Source organism: Chelonia mydas, chromosome 9 (assembly GCF_015237465.2).
Source record: "Chelonia mydas isolate rCheMyd1 chromosome 9, rCheMyd1.pri.v2, whole genome shotgun sequence".
Classification (NCBI taxonomy): Eukaryota; Metazoa; Chordata; order Testudines; family Cheloniidae; genus Chelonia; species Chelonia mydas.
The window spans coordinates 5220262-5246362 of record NC_057855.1 but is presented as its reverse complement, the minus strand read 5'-3'; the positions used below and the strand labels follow the sequence as shown (position 1 = coordinate 5246362).

At 52.4% G+C, this 26101-nt stretch overlaps 1 protein-coding gene across 2 annotated transcripts in view; it reads right to left on the bottom strand.

The window, feature by feature from the left end:
- MASP1 (MBL associated serine protease 1) overlaps nt 1–26101 on the bottom strand; it is a 68589-nt gene that overhangs the window by 10742 nt on the left and 31746 nt on the right. Inside the window, exons 9-11 of one of the 2 annotated variants that reach the window (XM_037908965.2) lie at nt 18175–18312; nt 14893–14967; nt 3851–6889 (exon numbers count right to left, since the gene is read on the bottom strand). In XM_037908965.2, coding sequence (XP_037764893.1) covers nt 5994–6889; nt 14893–14967; nt 18175–18312 — 1109 coding nt within the window. In that variant the 3' untranslated portion in view covers nt 3851–5993. Of the gene's footprint in view, nt 1–3850; nt 6890–14892; nt 14968–18174; nt 18313–26101 lie in introns of those variants that run through there. The other variant, XM_037908966.2, reaches the window with a different exon arrangement.

Genomic DNA, 26101 nt, shown 5'->3' with positions numbered 1-26101 from the left:
GTTTACACTGGTTTTATTGGGAATTTGAGTAAAACTGGAGTAAAGATTGCGTCAGGACCCCAGGATTCGGCTTAGTCAGATGTTACTACAAGACATCAACAAGAAATCATCTCCTGTTGAATTCTAAACAGTTCCCAAGACCCGTTCCCCCTCAGTTCACCTCCCCCGCATCTGATGTCATTTCTCTAAATATATCCAGCGTAAGTGTGATGGAGTTACCTGGGAGTTACTGGACTATCATGGAGCAAAATATGGCCCCTTGGCATCCCTGAGACCCAACCAATGGGGACCCCAGGCCTCCAGAGAGAAAAGGCTCATGGAGCAACTCACTTTGCAGCCCATATTCCATAGATTTGGGTTTTTTTTTTAAATGTAGCTGCACTTTGGGACAAGTCTTGAGTCCCTTGGCTTGGTTCTGATGCAGGCACGTTGCCAAGGAAGCCAATGGCAGTAGGCGGTGAGAGTTCCAGAGGTGACCAAGTGACTTAGAAGCACAAATAACACTGAAAGTCAAGGGGACTTACACTCGTAAATCATTCAAAGTTTGTCTTACATGGCGTTGTACACCAGGGTCTGTGGGACCCGGGCTTGTGGACTCGGTGTTTCCAAGACTGTGCTGGAGCGTCCACACTGCACTGGAGACCTGGGTTTACAATGGCTGGACCTGGGTCTCACAGCCGTGCTAACGTGTCTCTATTGCACCATGCAGACCTTCTGCCTCAGGCCTGCAGCTCAGCCTGCGTCTGCCCTGCAGCATGACCAGCCGAGGACCAGAGTCACGGCATGACTTGGGTTCTGACCCACCCCGCAGCTGGATCTAGGGCCTCGCTCCTGTGTGCTCGTTGACCTGAATCAGGCTGATTTGAGTGTGGACAGAGGAGCGGCTTGGGCTCAAACCAGAGGTCAGGCAGGACTTAGTGCGCAGTTTAGATACTCTGGAAAATCCCCCCTCGAATGAGCAAAACTGAGACAGGACTTTAGGATCTGGCCCTCTTAAAAAAGCTCTTGAGTAGCTCTTGAAAGAGATCTTGGAGTCACTGTGGAGAGTTCTCTGAAAACATCCATTCAGTGTGCAGCGGCCGTCAAAAAAGCAAACAGAATGCTGGGAATCATTCAGAAAGGGATAGGTGATAAGACAGAAAATATCATGTTGCCTCTAGATAAATCCATGGTACGCCCACACCTTGAATACTGTGTGCAGATGTGGCCGCCCCATCTCAAAAAAGGTATATTGGAATTGGAAAAGGGTCAGAAAAGGGCAACAACAATAATTAGGAGTATGGAAAAGCTTCCGTATGAGGCGAGATTAATAAGACTGCGACTTTTTAGCTTGGAAAAGAGATGATAAGGGGGGATATGATAGAGGTCTATAAAATCATGACTGATGTGGAGAAAGTAGATAAGGAAGTATTGTTTACTCCTTCTCATAACACAAGAACTAGGGGTCACCCAATGAAATTAACAGGCAGCAGGTTTAAAACAAGCAAAAGGAAGTATTTCTTCACACAACGCCCAGTCAACGTTTGGAACTCTTTGCCAGAAGATTTTGTGAAGGCCAAGACCATAACAGGGTTCAAAAAATAATTAGATAAATTTATGGAGGATAGGTCCATCAATGGCTATTGGCCAGGATGGGCAGGGATGGTGTCCCTAGCCTCTGTTTGCCAGAGGCTGGGAATGGGTGACAGGGGATGGATCACTTGCTGATTACCTGTTCTGTTCATTCCCTCTGGGGCACCTGGCCCTGGCCACTGTTGGAAGACAGGACACTGGGTTGGATGGACTTTTGTCTGACCCAGTATGGCCATTCTTATGTTCTTATAGCCTAGCCCATGCAGTGTCGCACTGATCATAAATCCCGTATGTGCATGGTCCATGGTCTCCCATGGTATGACTCTGAAGCATGTAGGTTAGTCTTTCTAAAGGAAGGCACTGTTCACTGGCAATGATGGGATGGGACTCAAAGCCCTGTGTAGTGGGGCAGTCACCCCGCTCCGCCCCTGAAAGGGTTAAAAGTCAGCCCTTGGAGCAGGCTGGGACTGAAAGCCAAAAAGGAAAGGCTGAGAGGCGGCCAATCAGGGCCAGGCCGGGCCCTATAAAAGAGCTGCAGGGCCAGAAGGCACTCAGTCTCTCTCTAGCTTTGGAGTGAGAAGGACCTGAAGCACAGCAGTGCTAGGGAAGGGCAAGAGGAGCTGGGGAGCTCCAGCCTGGCAACTCCCCAGGCTGAGGCCTTGTTAAACCTTGCAGAGATACAGCCTGGGGATAGGCAGAGGCAGCTGGTCCAACCCCCTTGCCAATGATGAGTGACCATTACAGACTGCAGTCTGCCCCAGGGAAAGGGGGCTAGATGATGACTGGCAATAGCCACTGAGGTAAGGTGGGCCTAGGGGGAGGGGGTTCCCCTGGGAGGGGAGACCCAGAGTGTGGGGGTGCTGCTGTGGGGCAGCACCCCGAAGTAACGGGCACCAGGGTCTGGGAGGGACACGGGGAGCCAGCGGCAGGCAAGACACCGGCCAGCAGGAGGCGCTCCGAGACTGGAAAGAGCTAATTCCTGGACTGACCAGCAGGAGGCGCCGCAGCGGTGAGTGCTCGATCTGCTACAGCCTGGCACTGGGGGGGGCAGGAGGGGTGAACTGCACTCAAAGAATGGTCCATGCTGGAAGATGGACCAGCACTCAAAGAGCTAGGACTGGGGTGGTGGATTGGCACGGTGCATGCCAGCAGCTGGGGATGGGTCGGCATGGCATGAAAAGCTGTCAAACCACTTAGAAACTTTGAAAGCAGCCTTCTAGTTAGCCCCAGGTTTGATACTCTATAGTCCCTCTCTCTCCTTTATTAGAAGGATGTGTGCATGGAGGTATTTGCTTGTTTCATATGCATTCCTCTGCTCCTTCCTCTCTGCCCGAAGACACCTCAAAGATGGTCTCGATGCAGAGGAGGGCGTTCCCCGTTTTGCAGTCCTCAGCAAGGAGAGGACACTTGGTCATAGGTAGGTTGAATCCCACTGATGCACACAGGGCTAAACTGATCATGGGTCAGGAAGGAATTCCCCACCCAGGGGCACGCTGGCAGGACCCAGGAGTGATGTTTCACTTCTCTTTGGGAGCAGGGATTGTCTGCTGGGATCAAATAGGTGTAGCCACATATGGCTAGTTGCCCGTGGCCCCAGGGGTTGGACGTTGGTGAGCCTCACCCTTCCCATTATTCCCCGTGCTTTGGTGCATTATTTTTGTGATTGGATTAAGAAGAGGAAAAAGCTCGTGGGGCAAGTGCATTGGGAGGGGATGCACATCAAGAAGAAGCCCCGAGGTTGTGGAAGCGGGAGGAGCACAACACAGCAGGGTGAATGCAGGGTGCGGGCCCATGAACTTCACTCAGGCTGCAGTCTCCTGGTTAGAACAGTGGATTGCCAGAACACGTGCTTTGTTCATACCATGGCTTTATTTCCTTCCCGGTAAAATGATACAGACAGTCCATACGCAGCGTTCGACAGCTGACAGAATAGAGTACAAAAAATATAATATCTTCTAGCTACGTGGCGTAGTCGGGATTACAGGCCGTAGCATGTGTGTGCCATAGACATGCTCCTTTGGTCTCCGGAGGATCTCGCTCCTCTTGCTGCTATCTGCATTGCTTAAATGATTGTGGATCAAAGCCTGAGGGTCTAGTTCAGTGTTTGCTCACCCCATACCCAGGTAAAACTCCCCAGGTCTGAGTAAAAACAAGCCAGAATAGTAAGGTTTGGCCCAACAGAAGCTACATGCAGGTATCCATCAGAGAGCAGCTACCTCTCCGTGTTTTACTAACCGGCATCGCTATGTGAGTGTACGTGGGGGTTCACAAGTACACAGAGGAGAGAGTTTAAACACCTGGCGAGCTAGACATGCACAGAGTGTGGCTTTTTTGGTTTGTAAGAGCCGCTTTCGCTGAAATGCTTTTGCTGTAAATAAACACTTTGCTTTAAGGAGGCATCTGGTCCCTGGGTACCACCGTCACGCTTCATTGCAGGAGCTGAACGTAATGGGACTGTAGTCCAGACCCAGTCTGAGAGAGGGAGAATCGCATGATTCCACCCTACGCCAGCTGACGACTCGAGGCTTGAGGTTCAGGATGGGGGAGACACTCGGAGAGACCAGGAGCGGTCAGCAGTGCCGTTTGTCCAGTAGCTGTGACATGCATCACACCCAGAAACAAGTCTCCAGTGAGCCTGGGGTAGACTTCTGCCCAAATCTGGGTCAGTTTTTGGAGTCATGCTGAAGGTATCCAAACTTAGGAGTTTTATGTGGCTTCAATGTGCAACCAAGGGAAACATGGGAGATTTGACTCAATTTGGCTTTGGGAACCCTCCAACTCAAAGCAGAACTCACATGGGGCATACCCCACTGGAAATGAAGCGCAAGGAAAGGATTGCAAACGCCTGCCAAGCCACACAGCCCTGGAAGAGAGGGAAGACTATATTGCAGTGCGTGTGCGTGTGTGTAGCGTGGAAACTCCTTTGCCTGACTTTATTCTGCTTTATCCTCTGCCTGTCTCACTCTCAGAACAAGCTGGGTTTGCTAGCAAGAGGGATTCGTCGTCTCACCAGGCATTGATGGTGTTAAGCTCCAACGCACACGCTGCAAGTCACAGCATCACATGCTCAGCGCGGACAATGGGGACCTCTGGACTCTAGAGCAGGGAAAGGGTCATGCGTAGTAAGTGCCATGAAATGCACCCGGACTCTCCCCATCTGGGATGAAGCTCAGGCCATTGCTTGGCAGTCTGCGCTTTGTAGGGGGAAGACGGAAAAGCCTGGGTGTAGTGCAGTGCAGAGGTCTCTCAATCACTGAACCTCCGTGTGCTGTGCTTATAGGCTTCTCATGCCACAGGTGTAGTGGGCATAGCCTCATCATCGCTAAAGAACTGATGCTATCCTAGGAAAGGGAGCAAGGAAACCTCCGCCCAGACCCCAGCCTAGGGCACCAATGGAAGGGAGCAGGATGGATTTCACACCCTTTGCTCCTGTGCGTCCACACTGAAAAGCCAGCTCCGAGTTTAGCAGCTGTGGAGTCTCCGCGCAGAGAAGATGGAGGCGGGAACAGCAGGGAAAGCATGCACTGGGTGGGCTCGATTTGGAGATGATGGTGAACATCAATCCAGGGGCTGCTGAAGCCAGTGGAGTGACTCTGCATCTACACCAGTGTAAACGATATCAGGCTCTGGCCTCAGAGGACAGAGCTGGGATATCTTGCTTCACTCTGAATTCTGGTCAGTGACCCCCGCCCCCAAATGCATGTCAGTTAAGGGCAGATTCTGGTGCCTTGACCTAGCCAGGAGCCCTGGTGGAACCATGGCCTTTATTCTGGGCTGATGTTAGGACACCACTGACCGCCTGGTGCTGAAGGGAGCTTGGTTTGAAGATAAAGCAGGATAAAGAGATCAGCAAGAACCCCCTCCCCTGTTATCGCTACCAAGGAGGTGAGCTCTTTGTCTAGAGTTAGGGTGAGGGGCTTTGTGGGCCCTGTGTCGCTTCAGCTGGGTTTTCCTGTCTCTCCCCCCCTGGGGGGGAATTTCAGAAGTGGGTGTAGTGCTGGTGGAATGTGCTGGCTTGACAGCCCTGGGTGCTGATGGCCTTTCTGCAGAGTGCGGGTCAGGCAGCGGCAGGGCACGGCTTCCCCCGTGAGGGTACATCAACCCTGACCTGAAGGAACCATCCCCTAGCAAGCGTGAGGGTGCAGGTCAGTCTCCACAGCCCCACCCAGTCCTTGGTCCCTCTGCGCAGATGCTGGCACATGGGCCAGGTAGCCGCGGTGGTATCTTCTGGGTGACGTGGATGCCTGTCCCGCTAAGGAACCTGGCTGAGGTCCACCAGCTCACATCCCATGAGCCGCTGAGCGGACGTTTCCTACGACCGCACATGAAGGAACGTGATGCCAAGCAAACCTCGTGAAATAAGGCTGTAGGGGACTGAGTGTTGCAGAAGACCAGAGTCGTGCCTGCTGGCTGGGGCGAGCTCATCTCTTCAGCTCAGGATCCAGGAATGTCCACCTGTGTGAGGATCCCATCTTCTTCCCCACCCAGTCCACGTAGTTAGACACTTTGGTGTACACTCCGTACACTTGCTTGCTTCCGCACTCTTCTGGCCCACCCCACGAGACCAGGCCTTGGGCCACCCACCTCTGGGTCCCGGGGTCCTGAATGACGAAGGCTCCTCCGCTGTCTCCCAGGCAGGTGTCCTTCCCCCCTTCATAATAGCCAGCACAGAACATATTCTCGGTCACGCTGTAGTTGCCCGAGCGGGACTCGTAGCTGGTCTTGCACTCGGCATGCAGTACCACCGGCAGCTTGACGTACTGCAGGATGTCAGACAGCGTCCTCATCCCCGAGCTGATGATCTCGTCCACGGTGATGTTGGGGTTGGAGATGCCCCAGCCAGCCACCAGGCCCAAGGTGTTGGGGTGAGGCCCTTCCAGCTCGTGCTCAAACTGGGGCAGGCAGACTGGCATTACGTAGGCATCCATGGTCACCTTCTCCTTCAGCTTGACCAGGGCGATGTCATGGTTGTAGTTCTGGATGTCGAATCCCCTGTGCAGGATGATCTCCTCCACCGTCCGGTTGATGGCATCCTTCTTGTTCCTCACGTCATGTAGGCCCAGGTAGACGGTGACATGTTCCTTGGACACTGGGATGACGGTGTTGTCCCGGCGCTGGGAGCGGAGGACGTGAGCCGCCGTCAGCACCCAGGAGTCAGAGAGGAGGGCCCCGCTGCCGAACCACTTGTCGTTGGGGACCCTGGACGTGTCCTCCACTACGATCAGGGCCTGCCAAGGGAAGAAGCCGGGCTCTGCGTTCCGCCCTCCAATGATGCGCTTGATTATCCCGGGGAGAGGGCGCACTGGCTGGCCACACACTGGTGAGAGAAAGGACAGGACAGTTAATCTAACGGGGCGAGCACTTCCATAGGAAACAGCAGAAAGGCGATTCTCCAGTAGATTATGCCAGTTTGGATCGGTCTCTTAAGAACCAAATACTCTTATTTCTGTCCCCAGGGGCCAATCCTTGTTCTCATGGACATCTGTGCTGGAAAAGACCCAACCCCGTCTGCCTCTGCAGGCTTGGTTCCTACAATATATACACCAGGCCATGGAGCAGGCTGATTTTAAATGACATGGGCACCCCAATTCCATGTCCTGAATGGGCCCTCTCTGTTATGTCTGGAAAATGGGTACATACATTTTTCTACCTTGTTTGAGTCCCTAAAGATAGTCACTCGCTCCGTAGCTTGGTGGAATTGCTTGAGCTGGGAGGGACCCCCTAGTGGAGTACCATGGTCCATTACTCTAGTGTTGTGGTCAGGGTGGTGGTGATAATAACCATAATTGCTTTGCCTTATTCTGCTCCTGTTAATGTCAGTCAGGGCCTATGTGGGCTGCCCCAGAGTCTGTCGAAGATGCTGGGTCTGCCCATTGATTTCAATGGGCTTTGGAGTTAGGGCCAGATTACTTCCATCACTAGGTCTGAGCAGACCAGTAGACAGGGCACTGGAATGTGCCTCGGGAGACCTGGGTTCTAGTCCTACCTCTACCATTGATCTCCTGGGTGACCCTCGGCAAGTCACTTTGTGCCTCAGTTTCACCTCCCCCTATTTTTCTGTCTTCACTATTTAGACAGTGAATTGGTGGCAGAGCCAGAATTAGAACCAGGTCTTCTGCCTATGTCCTTCCTCTAGGTCATCCTGCTTTCCCTTGGTGACCTCGGTCCTGTGTCATTGATGTATTTAATTAAATGAATTACCAATGCACGTGTTTCCTCTTGGATTTCTGATCACACATTGCCTTCCTACAGCACGTCCTTCCTACAATGTGCCATATTATCAGCATCACTTAGGCAGAAAAGATAGGCCCATGGCATAATCTACCAGCAATGATGCATGCATGCTGCCTAGCACCATCCATCATTGCACCTTTGAAGCCCAGAATACCTTCATGGGGAAGGGGAAGGGGGGGAAGAGTTTGAACTCTCTCCGTCCCCACCCCCAACACACACACTGAAACAAGGCTGCAAGGGTCCCACCGCCAGTGCACCTCGCCCAGAATTGGAAGATCTTCGGTTCTAGCCTAGGCTGGCAACGAAACAGAACAAAAACAAGTTGCACCATCCCCACCCCACCCAGGAGCTGGGATGGAGGGATCCATGGAACTTGACCCCACCCCTGATTTTCCATCAACGTGCTGTGCAAGTCAAGCTGGAATTCAATGTCTGTGTAGATGAAGTTGAATTGATCCCAAGACTGTGGTTCGGTTAATGGGATGGACTCCCTTATACCCAGTATCCTTTCTTCTGCCCCCATCATAGACCTTGTGGCCATCTTCTCTCCCCACAAGAGACATCACTGCTTTTCTTGCAGCTCTCAAAGGAAAAGCATTCGGTTTCCTAATGCATTTTGTATATTACTGGGCTGATGCTGGAAGCACCTCAGAAACCGGGAGCTGAACCCTATCTCACTGGCACCAGTTCTGCACTGATGTAACTCAGCTGATTTCGAAGGAGTTAGGCTCTGATCCAGCAAAGCAGCTAAGCTTGTGTGTAACCTTAAGTGTGCAAGGAGTCCGTTGACTTGAATCAGGCCTTGCTCCTGTGTCACTGAGAACAGCATCAGGCCTCGAGTCTTTATGGGTGGTCCATGTAGGTGGGTGTCATCCCACTTACGCTAAGGCCCCAAAATACCAGGCCCGGGTTACATGTCTTACGTGTTCTAGATCTGCAGGGCCGACCCTTGTGTTTCAGTAACAAACTGGGTCGCAATTTAAATGGCCATTCAAAACCAATGCTTTAATCGATGCTATTAACAAGACAGGTGCAAACTGATGCTAAATAAAGACCTGATCCAGCGAAATAAAAGAGACAAATATTAACAAGAAGCCCAAGGTTTGCTGATCTAGTGGATGGGTAGGGGGGAAATAATAGATATGATATATCTTGACTTAAGTGAAACTATAGTAAGGCTTTTGACACAGTCCCATATGACATTCTCATAAGCAAACTAGGGAGATGTGGTCTAGATGGATGTCCAAGTGGCTGAAAGACCATGCCCAATGGTTCACCCTCAGACTGGGAGGACATACCTAGTGGAGTCCTGCAGGGGTCAGTCCTGGGTCTGGTCAATTGGCATTGGTCAATATTGTCATTAGTGACTTGGATAGTGGAATGGAGAGTGTGACTTTAAAATCTGCAGATGACACCAAGCTTGGGAGGGGTTGCAAGCACTTTGGAGGCCAGGATTGGACTTTAAAATGACCTTGACAAATTGGAGAATTGGTCCGAAACCAGCCAAATGAAATCCAGGAAAGCAGAGTGCTACGCTTAGAAAGGAAAACTCAAAGGCGCAACTACAAAACAGGGAATAACTGGCTAGGTGGTAGCACTACGGAAAAGGATCTGGGGGCTATAGTGGATCACACACGGACTGAGTCTACAGTGGGATGCAATCGCGAAAAAGGCTAATGTCATTCTGGGGGGTATTAACAGGAGTGTAATTTGTAAATACGGGAGGTAGTTGTCCCGCTCTATGCGGCACTGGTGAGGCCTCCATTGCAGTACTGCGTCCAGTTCTGGGCGCCACCCTGTAGAAAAGATGTGGACAAATGGGAGAGAGTCCAGAGGAGAGCAACAAATATGAGAAAGGGTTTAGAAACCCTGACCTGTGAGGGAAGGTTAAAAAAACGGGGCATGTTTAGTGTTGAGGAAAAGACTGAGGCGGGACCTGATCACAGTCTCCAAATAAGCGAAGGGCTGGTCTAAAGAGGACGGGGATCAATGGTTCTCCCTGGCCACTGAAGGCAAGACAAGAAGTACTGGGCTTAATCTGCAGCAAGGGAGATGTAGGTGAGATATTAGGAAAATCTTTCTAACTCGAAGGGCAGCGAAGCTCTGGAACAGGCTTCCAAGGGAGGTTGTGGAATCCCCGTCAGCGGAGGATTTTAAGAACAGGTGGGACAAACACCTGGTGGGGTTGGTGAAGGTTTACACGGTCCTGTCTCTGGACTAGCCGACCTCTCGAGGTCCCTTCCAGCTTCACACGTCTGATTCCGCGGAAGCCTGACGTTCTTGTGCAATTTCGACTCCGTCCTTACTCATGTGACACCCCGTCCAGCCACTTCCTGCTCTCCGGGAAGCCGGTGGAGCCACAGACTTGCAGGAGCGTAGCTGAACTCCAGCTCGCCCTCAGTGCACCCACTTCGGGTGGAAATGTTCTCACCGCTGGCTCAGCTCCTTGTCCCGAGGTCTGTTCGATACAAGGGGCCTTTAAGAAAACCCTGCTGCTAGGTCGGCTCTCTCCAGAGCATGGCGTCTGGAAGGTACGCAGTGTTCTGGTGAATCTAGCACAGCTGTCTTCCCTTAATGACTCCTCTGGCCGTTATTCCTCTCCAGCTCCCCACCACTTTTCTGGCTACCAAACAACCTTCCCCTTTGCCAGGCTCATGCAAGCAAATCGGTTTGGCTGCCAAGCGGCACAGTCTTGGCTTTAAGAGCTTGATCCATAGCCCACTGTAGTCAATAGGCCCCAAATCAGTCTGCCAAGAGCCCTAATAGGCTACTCACAGGCCTGTGAATTATCCCCTGAACTGTTTATCCAGTTCATTTCACGCTGTTTGGGAAGGAAAGATGCCCGCTAGGGGAAGACAGTTGGCAATTCCGATTTCTAGCCAGGCATTCCGAGGGAGGCTGGCGTGGAGAGGGGCAGAGTGGAGAAGATAAAGGAAAGCAACAGGACAGATCGCTGCGGTTCTGTCTGGTGCCTGGGAAAGTGGGTCACAGAGCAAGCCAGTGACAGATTCAGACACTCACAGACTTCAGTGAGGGGGGGCCACATAAGTAGATGATTAGGTTGATTCACGGCTCACAGCCACATGCTCAATCCCGTAGACTGCTCTGCCTCTTTGGGAGAGGGCCCCAGCGATTAAGGAAGCACAGTAACACTGAGCTCCATAATACGGAGCAGGGACGGGAACAGCTTCATTCCTCTGTGCTGCCGATTTTGTTACACCACCGTGACACTGTTGTGTCTGAAATCTGGCACGGGGGAAAGCTTGACTTGAAAAGATGAAACCTCCTGGAAATGTGTACGTGTGCGCGTACGTGTGTGTATGTGTAGGTGTGTATATAGGCATGTGTGCACATAGGTGTAAGTACATGTAGAGGCATGTGTGTACACGTATGCGTGTATAAGTGTGCATGCGTGTGTTTGTGTGTGTACGTGTGTATGCGTGTGTATGTGTACGTGTGGTACGTGTATGTGCGCGTGTGTGTACGTGTACATTTACTTGTGTGTGTTTAGGTTCCCTGCCATGTCAAACACTGTCAGGAATATAAAATGCACCTAGCCAAACATTTCCTGTATCCCAGCTGTCAGGCTGCCGGGAAGCTGCCTTTCCTCCTAAGGCGATGGGATGCATTTAGAGGAAGCTCTTTTAGCCAAATATTGATTCTAATAAAAATACATAAGACACTCGGAAAGCCCTGGACGTGCTCTTGCTAATGGCAGATAGGGGGTGCAGAGCAGGGGCTGAGAATGGGGTTGAGTTGTGGTGGGCAACTGGCTTGAGCCAAAGGGGGAGAGGAATCTAACCACAGCTGAACTGACGCAGATATTTGGACAGCTTTCTCCCTGCTGTCACGCTTCATTACCCCCGAGTCTCTGTGCGCTCCTGGCTGCCCTCGGGGATCAGAAGCTGGAACACTGGAAGTGGCGCACAAAGGCTGCCTGTATTGATTCCCTAGCCCAACAGAAGCACCAAGGACTCAAGTCCCAATGTTTGTTACCCTAGGCTCCCAGTCGTGTTATCTGGAGCCGGAGCACAATGGAGGGGGGCAAGGAGCAGCCAGAAAAGAGGAGGTTGCCATAGTCACAGCTTAGGGGGTTCTCACACCATCCTTTGGAGCATCTGGTACGGCCACTGGTAGAAACAGTTTACTGGACTAGATGGGCCACAGGGCTGGCAATTCCCGTGTCCTCGGGCGTGGTTAAGAGAGAGTAAATATGGAGCCACAATATCAGTTATTCTCTGGCTTTGGCCCCAACCCTGCAATCAAATCCATGCACCCCTCCAGAGATTTGTCCATGCAGATCCAAGTGCAGGATTGGGGTCCATAATTGTACTTAAAACAAACACACACACACACACACACAGGGTAATCAATCCTCTTCACTCTCCATTGGCCCTGAAACCCTTGAACCTGTGGGGGGGGGGCACATGTTCTGGCTAATTTTATCCTTTTCTATTTAACAATGTAAAAAGAAAATAAGTTTTATGAATGGGGCTGAAATTAACATGGTTGTGTTTGTTTCGCCACGAGACTGTGGAGGGTAGCTCAGGGAGAGGAATGGCAATAGGACACGAGGCTCCATTTTCACCTCTAGGTCACAGGTCGGACCCTAGCTCAGCTGGTCTTATTGGGATCCAGGAAGTGGGCGGGCAAAGCCCGCCCACTGCTAAAGGATCCCCCCCCAGCCTAAGGGGGGAGTCCACAGGACCTGGAAAACCAAGTAATTACGGGGGATAACTAATGAACAACAGGGACGGGAGTGCGGTCAAAGGGTCAAACGAAGGGAACCGGACGGGGACACCGAGCAGAGGACTCTGGACAGCGCTCACTGCTCCTCAAAGGCGTCAAGGGAGTCGGTGGATGCCCCCCAGAGGAACTCTGCCCGGAGACGTGAACGGACAGAGGATCGGAAATAGGCCCCACGGTCGCAGGAGACTCCATCGGCCAACCTCCTCAGCCTGGTTTTATAGATGGCCACTTTAGCCAGGGCCAGGAGGAGGTTGACTAAGAGATCCCGTTACTTAGTGGGGCCACGGACAGGGAGCGCGTAGATAAGGAGGTGAGGGGAAAAGTGCAACCAAAACCTTAACAAAATATTTGTGAGGAGCCGGAATAGGGGCTGCAGCCTGGCGCACTCCAGGTAGATGTGCGCCAGGGTTTCCCTCATGCCGCAAAAGGGGCAGGTGTCCGGGATTGGGGTGAACCGCGCCAAGTACATGCCCGTGCTCACAGCTACCTAGCTCAGCTGGTGGTGGGCAAAGTGAAGTCACCACCATCTGGCAGCGTTCCAGGATCTGAGGGATCCAAACATCCCAGGCAATGGTGGGTTCCAAATCCAGATGCCGAACCTTGCTTTGCAGCTTGGGCTGTCTCTGGATTGAGCGGGTATGGCGTGTTGTTGAAACGTACTACACCTGGACTCTCTTGGTTAGGTGTGGTTTGCCAGCAAAGTCCCATGGTATTGTGTCGAGCCCTCCCTGACGAGGGGAGGTTGCAAACACTTCGAACAGGGGTGTGTGGCTGCAATGGTCAGTTTCAGTGAATAACTGTGAATAACTTGGCCTTGAAATTCGCTGTCCACAAACACTCCTGCCAGGGCATCCCGACCCCACAAAGGCTCTTGGGGTAAGACTGCTGAAGAAGAGTGGGATTCCTCAACGAGTTCCAGCAAATATTCCCAGAAACCATGTGCTGGGATTTGCCCAGCTCCAGGTCAGATCTAGGTGAATTGTGAGGAGAGGGAAAGGCGGGGAGGGTGTTTCTAAAGGGCAGACCGCTCTGCCCAGCTGTGAGCAGAGGGGAACGTTTCCCTTTTTCATGTCCACAGAGAGGTATCATTGCTGGCCTGCGGGGTCCCAGGAGATAGCAGCACGCACCATAGCGGGGCAGGTAAGGCAGGGCACGTTTGGCTGGAGTGTAACTGCAGCAAGCGGTATGCTTGCCAGAGACGAGTGAGCAGTGTGTGCAGATCAGAGGGAGGGCAGGAGTCGGGGTTCTCTCTTTTTCAAAGACAAAGCCGGCCAGTGAGCTGGAGAAGGAGTGAAGGTGGGAGAGGAACAGATAGAGGCCTTTCCTCACCCATGAGCCAGCTGAGGTTTTGCTTCCTCTCTCTCTCTGGCTCAGACTCTAGGCTCTAATTGTTCCTAAAATACTGCAGCCTGGATGCGCACGCACAGAGAGAACCTGCATTAACAGCCACTGGCGCGAGGCAATCGGCCACCTAAGCCACTGTCTGAGGCGGTCTGACTACAGGCACGGAGCCGCTGAGCCTAATTCCCTCCTCTGACAATGCCTCTCCCTGCCCCCTGGGGCCGGTCCCTTACCCGCTCAGCCTCAGTGTCTCCAGCTGTAAAGTGGGGCTAGTTCTCACCCAGGGGCCTAGTGGGGACCAATCAGTAAATGTCTGTGGAGCACTGTGTGCTGTTGGAGTAGATCTCAGTGGGCACGGTTTAGCACCCCCCAGAGGGGACGCTGTTGGGCCGTTATTTAAAGATCCGCCCCTGCTGGGTTTCTGATTTTTGCTGGGCTCTTGGGTGGCTGCTTGAGGCAGGTTCTAAGGTGCCGCACATCCTGGGCCAAATTCCACCAGTGCAATTGTGCTGACACCCCTGGTGGCCTCCAGGGCAGGATTTGGCCACCTGGCATTAGAGGTGGCCCTGAACCAGCCCGCTGGAGCTCAACTCCTGTGGACTTTGGAGTGTTCAGAATCCAGCCCCATCTCGGTGACACACGGCTATTGCTCATTGCTCTGCCCTTTATAGCCACAAGACCCCTCATCCCCTGTGTATAGCGCTGCAGATACTCCCTGTTCCTGCCTGCTGCTGAGGTGTTCCTAAGGTGACGTACCTGTGGATCACAGCCTGGGGCACCGCTGCATAGTGAAGGCATTGGGCTGCCCCAGCCATGGAGTGAAGTCAGCGGATCTGTGCTGAACGGACCCCCACCTTCCCCAACCTGTACTCATCGCATCGTGCTCAGTTACCCCTTGGAGAGCGAATGCTGGATTGGCTGACTCGTGGCATAAGCAACCCTGCTACGAGATGGCAGCTCGTTTGGTGGTGCATCATGCCAGAGCTCTCTAGGTACCTGGTCGACAAGACGGCAGCTTGGTCCCCAGCTCCTCGCTCTTCCACACCCCCGTAGCATCACAGATGTACGTGCCTGGAAGAGAGCAAGACGTTAGCGCCTGCATGACCAGCTGCCTGTTGCTTATCCGAATGCAGGGTTTGCACATGCAGCCGGTGCAGGTACCGTTGGCTGTGGGTTAGCCACGCATCTTGACATACGGCCGATGGGGTGTTGCCATAAATATATTCTAGGGGCCATAGTCTATGCTGGGCTTGCGGAGGTGCCCTGAAGGTGGAATTTGGCTGCCTTGGAGCAGGGTACCTGTAGCAGAGCAGAGCTAGGGAAGGGCAAGAGGAGCGGGGGAGCTCCAGCCTGGCAACTCCCCAGGCTGAGGCCTTGTTCAAGGCCTCAGGAGGTACTGGGGCTGCAGAAGTGCAGCCTGGGGAGAGGCAGAGGCGGCTGGTCCAACCCCCTCACCAATGATGAGTGGCCAGTACAGACGGCAGTCTGTCCCAGAGAAAGGGGGCTAGATGATGACTGGCAGTAGCCACTCAGGCAAGGAGGGCCTAGGGGGAGGGGGTTCCCTTGGGAGGGGAGACCCAGCTGCTGTGGGCAGAACCCCATGGTCAGGGGCACCGGGGTCTGGGAGGGACATGGGTGGGGGGGTGTCTGAGGCAGGAGAGACACCAGCCAGCAGGAGGCGCTCTGAGTGCTGGAATTGAGCTAATTCCCGGACAACCGGCAGGAGGTGCCGTGGCGTGGAGTGCTCGATCTGCTACGGACCTGTTGTCGCTGCAGACCACTCCCCGTGAGAGGGGAGAGTAGCCGAGATGATACCTGGCTATCGATGGAAGCAGAGCTCTGTCCGCTGAACAGTAAGGCTATTTCTACACTGCAATCAAAGACCCAAGGCTGAAGCTGTGGCCAGCCTGGGGCAGCTGACTCCAGCTGGGGCGGTGGGGCTATCAGATTGCAGTGTAGAGGTTCAGGCTCCGGCTGGAGTCCGGGCTCTGGGTCCCTCCTTTGTGGGGCCTCAGAGCCCAGGAGGCACATGTAAGCAGGGATCCATGGGTTCCTTTCTAAGGAAGCTGCTGAGGAGTGGGGCTGTGTAGGAAGAGGTGCCAAAGTGAAGCTGGAGGGAGACCAGGGCCTGCCAGGGCAGGGAGTGGCTGCTGGGAGTGAGCAGACTCCAGGCAGGGAAGGCCTGGGAGCTCCCAGTGGGACGACTGGGAGCACAGCCTTCACAGGGATTTGAGAACTCTGTTTGGGGAATTATTTTGTTAGTGTAAGAAATCCAGGCTCAAGGAGGGGTTTGGCTGAGCTAGAGATGCGTTTGTGTGCGGAGTTCTTAAAGGGCCCTGAAGAAGGGAAACACAGGCAGAACACCGCAGGTCCACCTCTGGCCATGAGGGGGAGCTCAGGAAGCAGCCAACCCTGTGACAATTTTATTGTCTCTAGGTGACTCCAGGGGCCTGACCTGGAGGGGTGCTAGGCTCCCACAGCTCCCATTGACTTCATCTGGAGCACTGGCTGCTCAGATCTTCTGTAGATCAGGCCCTGTATCAAATCCATAGGACCAGGAGAGCAGCTAGTCTGGCCCTCCTGCGTGTCACAGGCCGTTACATTCCCCCCAGATCTCCTGACACTGAGCCCACTAACTTTAGTTAGGCTAAAGCATTTCAATCCCCTGTTGTGAGGAAAAGCATAGTTCTTCAAACTGCTACCCCGGCAAGCATCCCCGCAGATGCGTGCGCCAGGCTGGGGTCAGCCTGGCCTGAGTCACCAGTGAGGGCTGGTTCACACACTGCTGCAGCCCTGATTTAACTGAGTCAGTTTGGAAATCTGTTTAGTTCAATCGGTGCGATCCTCTCACATGCACACTCTGGGTTTGGCAGCGCAGTGCTTTATACTGATTGGCCTCAATGGACGGACGTTAAATCAGTAGGAGTCTCTCTGCATTTGAAATACACCAGGGTTCTGCACCGGTTTAGTGAAATTGGGGCAACTTTTGCACACAGACAAGCCTCATGTTTCCCTCCGCTACACCCTGGCAGCCCTGCTGCCTTCTCGCTCCGCTCTGGGATACAGATGTGTGACTCCGTTTTCCACTGAGGGCACCACTGGGCTGTGCAATCGCAATTTAGAGAACACTTTTGTTGCGTAAAATCCAGCTCCTGGAACTGCACTGGCCCTGCAGGGCTAACAAGAGTGAACAGGCGTAAAGCTGTATTTCTGACTGAGCCACACCCAGGGGACAGGGCTGCCGAGTAACAAGGGGGCACTTTGCAGAGAACAACTGCACTTTAACGGCCTGTTCTGCCTTGAGCAACAAGATCAAATCTCAATCGCTCTTTCTTCCCCTGATGCCGCAGCGTGCCGTGGCCAGTTCGACCCTGCCATGGCATGAGAGTCAATCTGTGTACTATATCAGAGGGGCAGCCGTGTTAGTCTGTATCCACAAAAACAACGAGGAGTCCGGTGGCACCTTAAAGACTAACAGATTTATTTGGGCATAAGCTTTTGTGGGTAAAAAAAATCCACTTCTTCAGATGCATGGAATGAACATTACAGATACAGGCATAACTATATACTGGCACATGAAGAGAGGGGAGTCGCCTCACAAGTGGAGAACCAGTGCTGACAAGGCCAATTCCGTCAGGGTGGATGTGGTCCCCTCCCAATAATTGATGAGGAGGTGTCAAGACCAAAAGAGGGAAAATTGCTTCTGTAGTGAGCCAGCCTCTCCCAGTCCCTATTCAAGCCCAGATTAATGGTGTCAAGTTTGCAAATGAATTGTAGCTCTGCAGTTTCTCTTTGAAGTCTGTTTTGGAAGGTTTTTTTTGTTGAGGATGGCTACTTTTAAATCTGTTGTTGAGTGTCCAGGGAGGTTTTCTCTGCAATTTTCCCTCTCTTGGTCTTGACACCGCCTCATCAATTATTGGGAGGGGACCATATCCACCCTGACTGAATTGGCCTTGTCAGCACTGGTTCTCCACTTGTGAGGTAACTCCCTTCTCCATGTGTCAGTATATTTATGCCTGTATCTGTAATTTTCACTCCATGCATCTGACAAAGTGGGGTTTTTTACTCACGAAAGCTTATGCCCAATATATGTAATAGATACTTAGATACCCACTAGATTATTATTTGCACAATCTCTGCAGATGCATGCTTATTATTAACACTAGCCTACTGCACATCGACTAGCCCAGCAATGAGCATGCCGCACGCTCTCCCTGTTCAGAGCCCCACCCCCACTTGCGTGGCCACAGCCCCTTCCCCAGCGGCGGATGGCCTCACCGGTGATATTTGGGGCCATCTGATAGTAGGGTCGCTGGCAGAAGTACCGGACCCCTGACCGGTACGTGGTGAGATTGTTCCTTGTGGCGAAGGTGACGGACCCGTGTTCCAGCTCCACCGGCGCTTTGCAGTCAGCAACTAAAAGTCCACGAGGAAAGGAGATTTTAGTAGCATACGTACATATCCCGCCTTAGCAGGCTCTGTCCGCTGCCTCTGTCGGGTATTGCTCTAGGGCTGCGGGAGTTTGAAAGGGGTTTGGGTATCAGCTGGCCTGCCAGCTCCCCCAGAGCTAGGTCGGCAGCAGGTGGGGATGTGTGCGCGTGAGATGGTTTTAACCCTTCAGGCACTGAGGAGAAGTATATCTGTCTTTAGTTCCTCGTCTTTCCCTTTCCTTCCAGCAGGCCCTCTCGGCCCTTTCCCGTTGGACTCGCTCCTTCCTTCCCCATTGAAGTCCTGGCCCTGTCGAAGTCAATGGGAGTTTTGGCATTGATTTCAACAGGCCATGATTTCACACTTTAGCCTCACCGCGCAATGCCTTGCACTATGCCCCAAACCAACCCTTCCCTTCGTGAGTCTGCCTACTCCATCCCTATGCAGGACAATGGTTTCCTGTGATAAACCGTAACGCCAGTCAGTCTGTGAGCAGAGGTGACTCTGTCTTACCAAATCCAGTCCAGGTCACTGATGCAATGAACCAGCCAGTGTGTATGTTCACCCTTGTGTTGCACTGAATGGAACCAGGATTGCTCAGCTGTGTGTCATAGGCATTATACTGCTAATAGCTAAGGGAGATTCTCTTTTGGCTCCAGTGGTAGGGCCTGGCCTTTGGGATGAGGAGAATGTGAGTTCTAGCCCTGCTATTGCTGTGAAAGTCTGAGCCATTGTGGTGTGCATTGTAACCAAAATCACTAGGCAGCTATGGATTTGTTACCATAAAATCCCTCGATATTATTGGTTAGGGAATGAATACTGCACAGGTGAGTAGGAGCTATCCAGTCAGATACGCGCGTCAAAGCGGTTCTGATGGCTTCACGGGAACTCTGGGAATGGAGTGCGAAGGGTTCAGGCCGTTGCTGGACCGAGTACTGCATGGGGAACCTGGAACCTGGGCTGGGGTTGGGATCTCAAAAGATTTGACCAGCTTTTAGACACTCAGTTATTACACTTTGCCTTGCTTCCTGGTGAGTGTTCATTCCCATCAGAGCCTGGGAAAGGCAGGCATTGGTGTAATCATGACCAGCCGGGCCCAGACAAGGGGGGGATCCCATGATAAACACGTCAGTAGCTTTATCCGGCTACACAGTTGCTGGTAGACAAATACCTAGAATTGTCAGGCAGCAAATTAATCACTAGACGGCGCAAGGCAGCCCCAGGAATGTAACAGCCAGCACAAGAGCAAACTAATGATATAAACACAAGGACGAGGCGTTCAAAGGGCAGGCCCTGCTCATACTAACCCCTACAACTGCCTTTTTCATAGGACAGACAGCCTGTGAAAAAGGCCACTTGATCTTTAAAGATCCTATGGCAGCTTGGTGCAGTAAGCAGGGTGCGCTGTGAATTCAGATCCTCTCAATGGGCTATTTATTATTTCAGCAGCACCTACCGCCACCTTAGCCTGCACTGTGCTTGGCACTGTACAAGCACAGGGTGAGAGACGCTGCCTGCCCCGATGAGCTTACACTCTGAATAGAAGATGGACAGACTCGGGGGGAGGTGAAGAGAGGCAGGAAACACCTGGTACAAAGTCATTCAGTAAGTCGGGTCAGAGACAGGAAGAGAACTTACGTGTCCTGGATCCCAGCCCAGTGCTCTGTCCATTGACGCACATGGCTGCTTGGATTGATGCTTTTGCTTAAACGTGGGCTTTTGTTGTTCCCCATCCCTCACTTTGTCTAGAGATCAGCCCTGCAAACGCTACCGGAAACCAACAGAACTCCTCCCCTAGCAAGCACCACACCAGCTAGGAAGTGTTTGAAGGATCAGAGACTTAGGTTTTGTCTCCACTGCAGCCGTTAGCGCCGGTTACCACACTGAAGTTATGAGCTAGCTTAGGGTGAGTGAGAGCGGCCACGCTGCAAAATAACACTGGAGCGACACAGCGCTATTGGGTCAGCTGCTGAGGAGTTGTGTTAACACCGGCTGTAGTCCCATGCCTACTGCATTATTAGATGGGGCAGCAGTAAGATCTGAGCTCCCACCACCCCTGAAATGTGTCAGCTAGCTCTGGTTTAAAGCCCCACTTAACGTAAGCTAGAGATTTGTGTGTGTGGATGGAGTCAGGGGAGCGGCAACACTCAAGTTATACCTTGAGCTAACACGCGGGTTAAGACAAGCCCTGCAAATTCTTCTACAAATTGAGAAGACTGCCCATTCTTCCGGACAAGGACGTCATATTTGTCTCTGAGCTGCATAGCGTATTGTTGGCACTGTATAAATAATAATCAGCCGACGGGCTACATTTTTGATGTCGGGAGTGCTGAGTCACGCAACTGACGTCATAGGGGAAAAATGGATCTTCATGGTAAAACCAGACAAACCCTGCATCACTTCAAAACTTCCTCCCCTGCTGTTTTATTTTCTTGCAGCTTCCTGGCTGGGGCTTTGTCATGTTTTAAAGTGGCAACACATTTGGATTGGAAACGGAGGCTGCTGTCATGACTCTGGGGCTAATCAACGTCTGTGGTGACCTGCTGACCAGAAGCAGTAACTCTGGGGTGTTATAAGAAAGCCCATGGGAAACGTATGCTGTTGTTGTTAATTATTATTATGTGTATTACGGTATCACCTGGGAACCCTAGTCACGAACCAGGGCCGCATCATCTCAAAAAAGATATACTGGCATTAGAAAAGGGCAACTAAAATGATTAGGGGTTTAGAACAAGTCCCATATGAGGAGAGATTAAAGAGGCTAGGACTTTTCAGCTTGGAAAAGAGGAGACTAAACGGGGATATGATAGAGGTCTATAAAATCATGAGCGGTGTGGAGAAAGTGAATAAGGAAAAGTTATTTACTTGTTCCCATAATATAAGAACTAGGGGCCACCAAATGAAATTAATGGGCAGCAGGTTTAAAACAAATAAAAGGAAGTTCTTTTTCACTCAGCGCACAGTCAACCTGTGGAACTCCTTGCCTGAGGAGGTTAGGAAGGCTAGGACTATAACAGGGTTTAAAAGAGAACTGGATAAATTCATGGAGGTTAAGTCCATTAATGGCTATTAGCCAGGATGGGTAAGGAATGGTGTCCCTAGCCTCTGTTTGTCAGAGGGTGGAGATGGATGGCAGGAGAGAGATCACTTGATCATTACCTGTTAGGTTCACTCCCTCTGGGGCACCTGGCACTGGCCACTGTCGGTAGACAGGATACTGGGCTGGGTGGACCTTTGGTCTGACCCAGTCTGGCCGTTCTTATGTTCTTATTGCACTAGGCCCTGTACACACAGAGAACAGCCTGTAGTTACTAAGCTGCGCAGAACAGAACTTTCACAGGCTACTGCCAAACTGGCTACGAGAACCGTGGTGAGGTCACTAAGATCAGCGCTCTTTTATCTGGTAAGCCTCGGGTACCTGCCTGGGGGAGCTGAGGGCCCAGGCAGAAATGAGCACTGGCTCAGTCTTCCACACGATTGATTTTCGGTAGAGGCTCTGGGTTACAGGTGAGCAATGAGCCTCTTGGAAAAGAATTACCAGACAAAGAGGGGTAGGGTGGTATTGTCCGAACATCCCTCTCCAGCCAGACACACTCTGCCTTCTTTCTCCGCTTTGCCTTTGCTTGTGGCACTGCTGGATGTCAAAGCCATCTGGGCTGAGACTACAGATTATGATCTTTGTGACTGGAAAGCCCTAAAGCCCTAACCCAGACAGCCCTGGCCATTCAGGTGTCTGTATGCAGCAACATGATGGAGTTACCAGCGTGTATCAACCAATGCCCTCCACAAGTTATTAGCACTGGGCATGACGGTAATGCTGTCATGCCATTCCCAGGGCCTCTGCCTTCGACTGCCGGTACTTCCAGGCCTGTGCACACTCAGATGCACCAATCTCTGAGCCTCTGCTTCAAAACACTGCACAAGAGTTGAGTGGCACCCAAGCAGACTTGGTTATGAATCGTTGAGGGTGGGTTTGCAGTAGGAGAGAGACTGTGGTCTCTTGAGATGGACAGCAAAAGGGGAGGGTCAGGAATGGAGAGACAATGGTCATCCAGAGGTGGCGGCAGCTTCTTCTGCTCCATCATCATGATCTTCCTCCTCCTTTCAGTCTCATGCTGCCCGCTGTGGGGAAAAGGCCTCCAGTTAGCAAGGTCTTTAAGCTGCCAGAGATGTGCCAGGTCACAGGCCTTCCTCGTGAACGATGGGTGGTGCGTAGTGGTGCTGGCAGCAATGGGCTGAGGATGTGGCCTTCTCAGAGCGTTGAAACCTGCAGACTCTACAGGCAGGATCTACTTCTCCTCTGCTCACCCCTCACAATGCCCGCTCCCACCCCCTGCTGCCACTGGATGAGAGCGTCGGTACAGCCTGTGACCCAGTGGCCGTTTCTACTCTTCATAAGAATGACCTGACCTGATTCCTGGCCTTCCAGGGTGCCTGTGTTATGAAGAGAATTTGCACTGGATTATGGATGGAAAATGTCGCACCTTGTGACCTGTACAGAGAGGGTTTGCCTCAGGCCTGTCTTTGCAGGGAGGTGGTGTTGGGGCGGTATGGAGTGAAGTTAAACTCCAGGGTCCTGATTCTCAGTCATGCAAAAACCCCTTTTCACTCGCCTGGCACTACCCCTTTGGGGAGCTCTCTCAGGCTTCACAATAATGCTGATTCTAGGCCTTAAATATTACTGAGGTTTATGTCACAGTGTAGCCTCCAGGAACCTAAGAACAACCATGCTGGTCAGACCAAAGGTCCATCTAGCCCAGTATCCTGTCTTCCAACAGTGTCCAGTGCCAGGTGCTTCAGAGGAAATGAGCAGAACAGAACAATTTATTGAGTGAGCCATCCCTGGCAGTCCAATCCCACCTTCTGGCAGTCAGAGTTTTAGGGACACTTGGAGCATAAGGTTCCATCCCTGACTGTCTTGACTAATAGCCATTAATGGACCTATCCTCCATGAGCTTATCAATTCTTTTTTGAACCCACTAATTCTTTTGGCCACAACATCCCCTGGCAATGAGTTCCACAGGCTGACTGGACATTGTGTGAAGGATACTTCCTTATGCTTGTTTTAAACCTGCTGCTTGTTAATTTCATTAGGTGACCCTTGGTTCTTATGTTATGTGAAGGGGTAAGTAACGCTTCCTTATTCACTTTCTTCACACCAGTCATGCTTTTATAGACCTCTATCATATCCCCTTAGTCATCTCTTTTCTTAGCTAAACAGTCCCAGTCTCTTTAATCTCTCCTCATACAGAAGCTGTTCCATACCCTTAATCATTTGTGTTTCCCTTCACTGTACTTTTTCTAATTCTACTATATCTCTTTTGAGATTGGGTTGACCAGAACTGCACGCAGTATTTAAGGTGTGGACGTTCCATGGATTTATACAGTAGCATTATGATATTTTCTGTCCTATTATCGATCTCTTTCCTAATGGTTCCTAACATTCTTTCAGCAACCTAGCAGATGCAGAGTCCTGGGAACAGAGCAAAGGGGATGGGGCCACAGCAGGTATGTCCAGGTATGTGGGGCTCTCACAAATAGATTTGACCAGGACAGTGAATGTGGCCTGGGGCAAAGGTAGTTATGAATTCTGTAGCTTTCTTTCCATGGGGGTCTACTGCTGCTGGTCCCCACAGCAGGGAAGAGAAGAAGGATCTGCTGGTCCTCCCATGTGGGGCAGATGAAGGGAAGCTACCGTAGAGGGAAGGGAGGCCATGGCGTGGCCCACGACACCAGAGAGATGGAAACATTTGCAAAACTTCAGGAGGAGTCGCCTGATAAAATTGCTGATCAAGCCAAAATTTGCCAGGGTTCATCGGTGCTGATTTGTGTTTGAGTGTCTTCCGCCAGCTGCGTGTTCTTGAGAGGACAGGAGGACCAGCAAGGACTGATGTGCCGCCAGGAAAAGTGTGCACTGGGAAGACTGGGGTGAACATGCTCCTCCTGCTTCCCAGGGCCTGCGCTCACGCCAGCATCGCTGATGCACCAGACGCTTGTCCTGTCATCGAGTCACAGATTCCAAAGCAGAAGGGACAGTTGTGATCTTCCATCTAGTCCAACCTCCTGTCTGACACAGGCCAGAGAACTGCCCCAGCATAATTCCTAGAGCAGAGCTTTTAGAAAAAACACCCAGACGTGATTTAAAAATGGCCAGTGATGGAGAATCCCCCACGACTCTTGGCAAATGGTTCCAGGGGTTAGTTACTCTCACTGTTAAAATGTTATGCTTTATCCTGCCAAACGGCATCTTTCTAATGGTCACCCAGCTACTTCCAGGGAATGTAGAAATAGTTCTAGCAATACCTTCCCCTGCTCCGTGCTTTCGGGGTGGGGTGGGGTGGGGTGGGACACAGTCTTTACAGCAGCAGCTGGTGTTGGTGATGAAAAATCAAGTCTAGTACTGGCAGGCACCAGAGAGACAGCCCTGGAGACTGGACAACGAGAGGGCTGGCTTCCCCCTATTACCCCACTAGCGTCCTTGGACCCTGCCCCGAAGGGACCACCTTAAGTTTATACTCCCACGGCCCATCCAAACTTTGGCCTCTTTGCTGAGATTGAAGGCACGGGGGCCAGTCCGTGCCTGCCACAGTGACTCTGCATTGTGTGGGTACCTTGTCCCACTCAGACCTGCACTGCGAGTCCTTCCGCCCACTTGCCCTCCTTTCACCTCTCCCGCCCCCGCTCCAGATCCTTGTTTTCTCCCGGCAATGCTCCGACCTGGGGAGAAGACACACAGTGCTTGGGGATGTGGGTTAGCCACTGACTGCAAACAGCCCACCTGTAGCTGTTCTCTGCCGGTAATTCCTTCCATCCAGACCAGGCTGCACCACCGGCTGCTGGAGCTCGTGCACTGGGTGGGTTTGTACGGAGGCAGCTAGTCGTAGGCATGGCCAGTGCTACCCCCGGCTACACGGCTCTTTTGAAGCGCACAAGCCGGAGCAGAGCTAGCGTGGCCCGTCTCCGTGCGCTGGGGAGCACCCTCCCAGCTGCAGTGCAGACCCACGCTGAGGAGCAGATGATGTCATGCTCTGGGAGACCTCAGGGCCGTCCGGCACGTGTCCCCTGCCTCCAGGGCTTTGTGAACGGATTCAGTCCAAGCTGCTCAGAGAATGAACCACAAACCCGTGTCCGTTTGCATTTAAGCTACCAAGAGATTCACCCTGCTGGGACTGGAGGGAGGAGCCCCACTCTCCGGTGCCTTGCCTGGGTCTGGATGGGACACAGGACTGTGTCCCCTGGTGATGGAGGCCCCATTTTCTGACACTGGCCCCTGGCCCCCGCTCTCAGCTGGGCCTGATGCTGCAGCCACTCCCTGCTCTTGGGTCCCCAGCGTTCGCTCGTCCTGGGTACCAGCATCTCCACGCTGCTAGATCATCTCTTCCTGTTCTTCTGGGTCAGCTCCTCCCTCTGTCTCCACAGCCTCACGCTCAGTATCTCCCTCGCGGCTGCTAGCCCCACTCCTCTCTCCACCGCCCGGCCCCTCTCTGCCTCGGGCCGGCCCTTCTCTTTGCCCACGTTTTATTTCAGGCCCCTGCTGCACTGTGCTCGACGCCTCCAGTCCCCATTTGCAGCTGCCCACCTCCTGCCAGGCCTGGCCTTCTCCTCCCCGGCCCCTCTCTTTCTTTCCCCCTCTCTGCGTCAGCTGCGAGCTCCTCCCCTCTGCTGCTTTTTGGGTGCTGCTGACTCTCAGACTCTTTCGGCGTCCAGCCCTGGGAGCCCCCGCTCTGATCTCTCTCCTTCTGCAAGGTCTGGTTCCTGCCCGAGCCCAGCGTTCCTC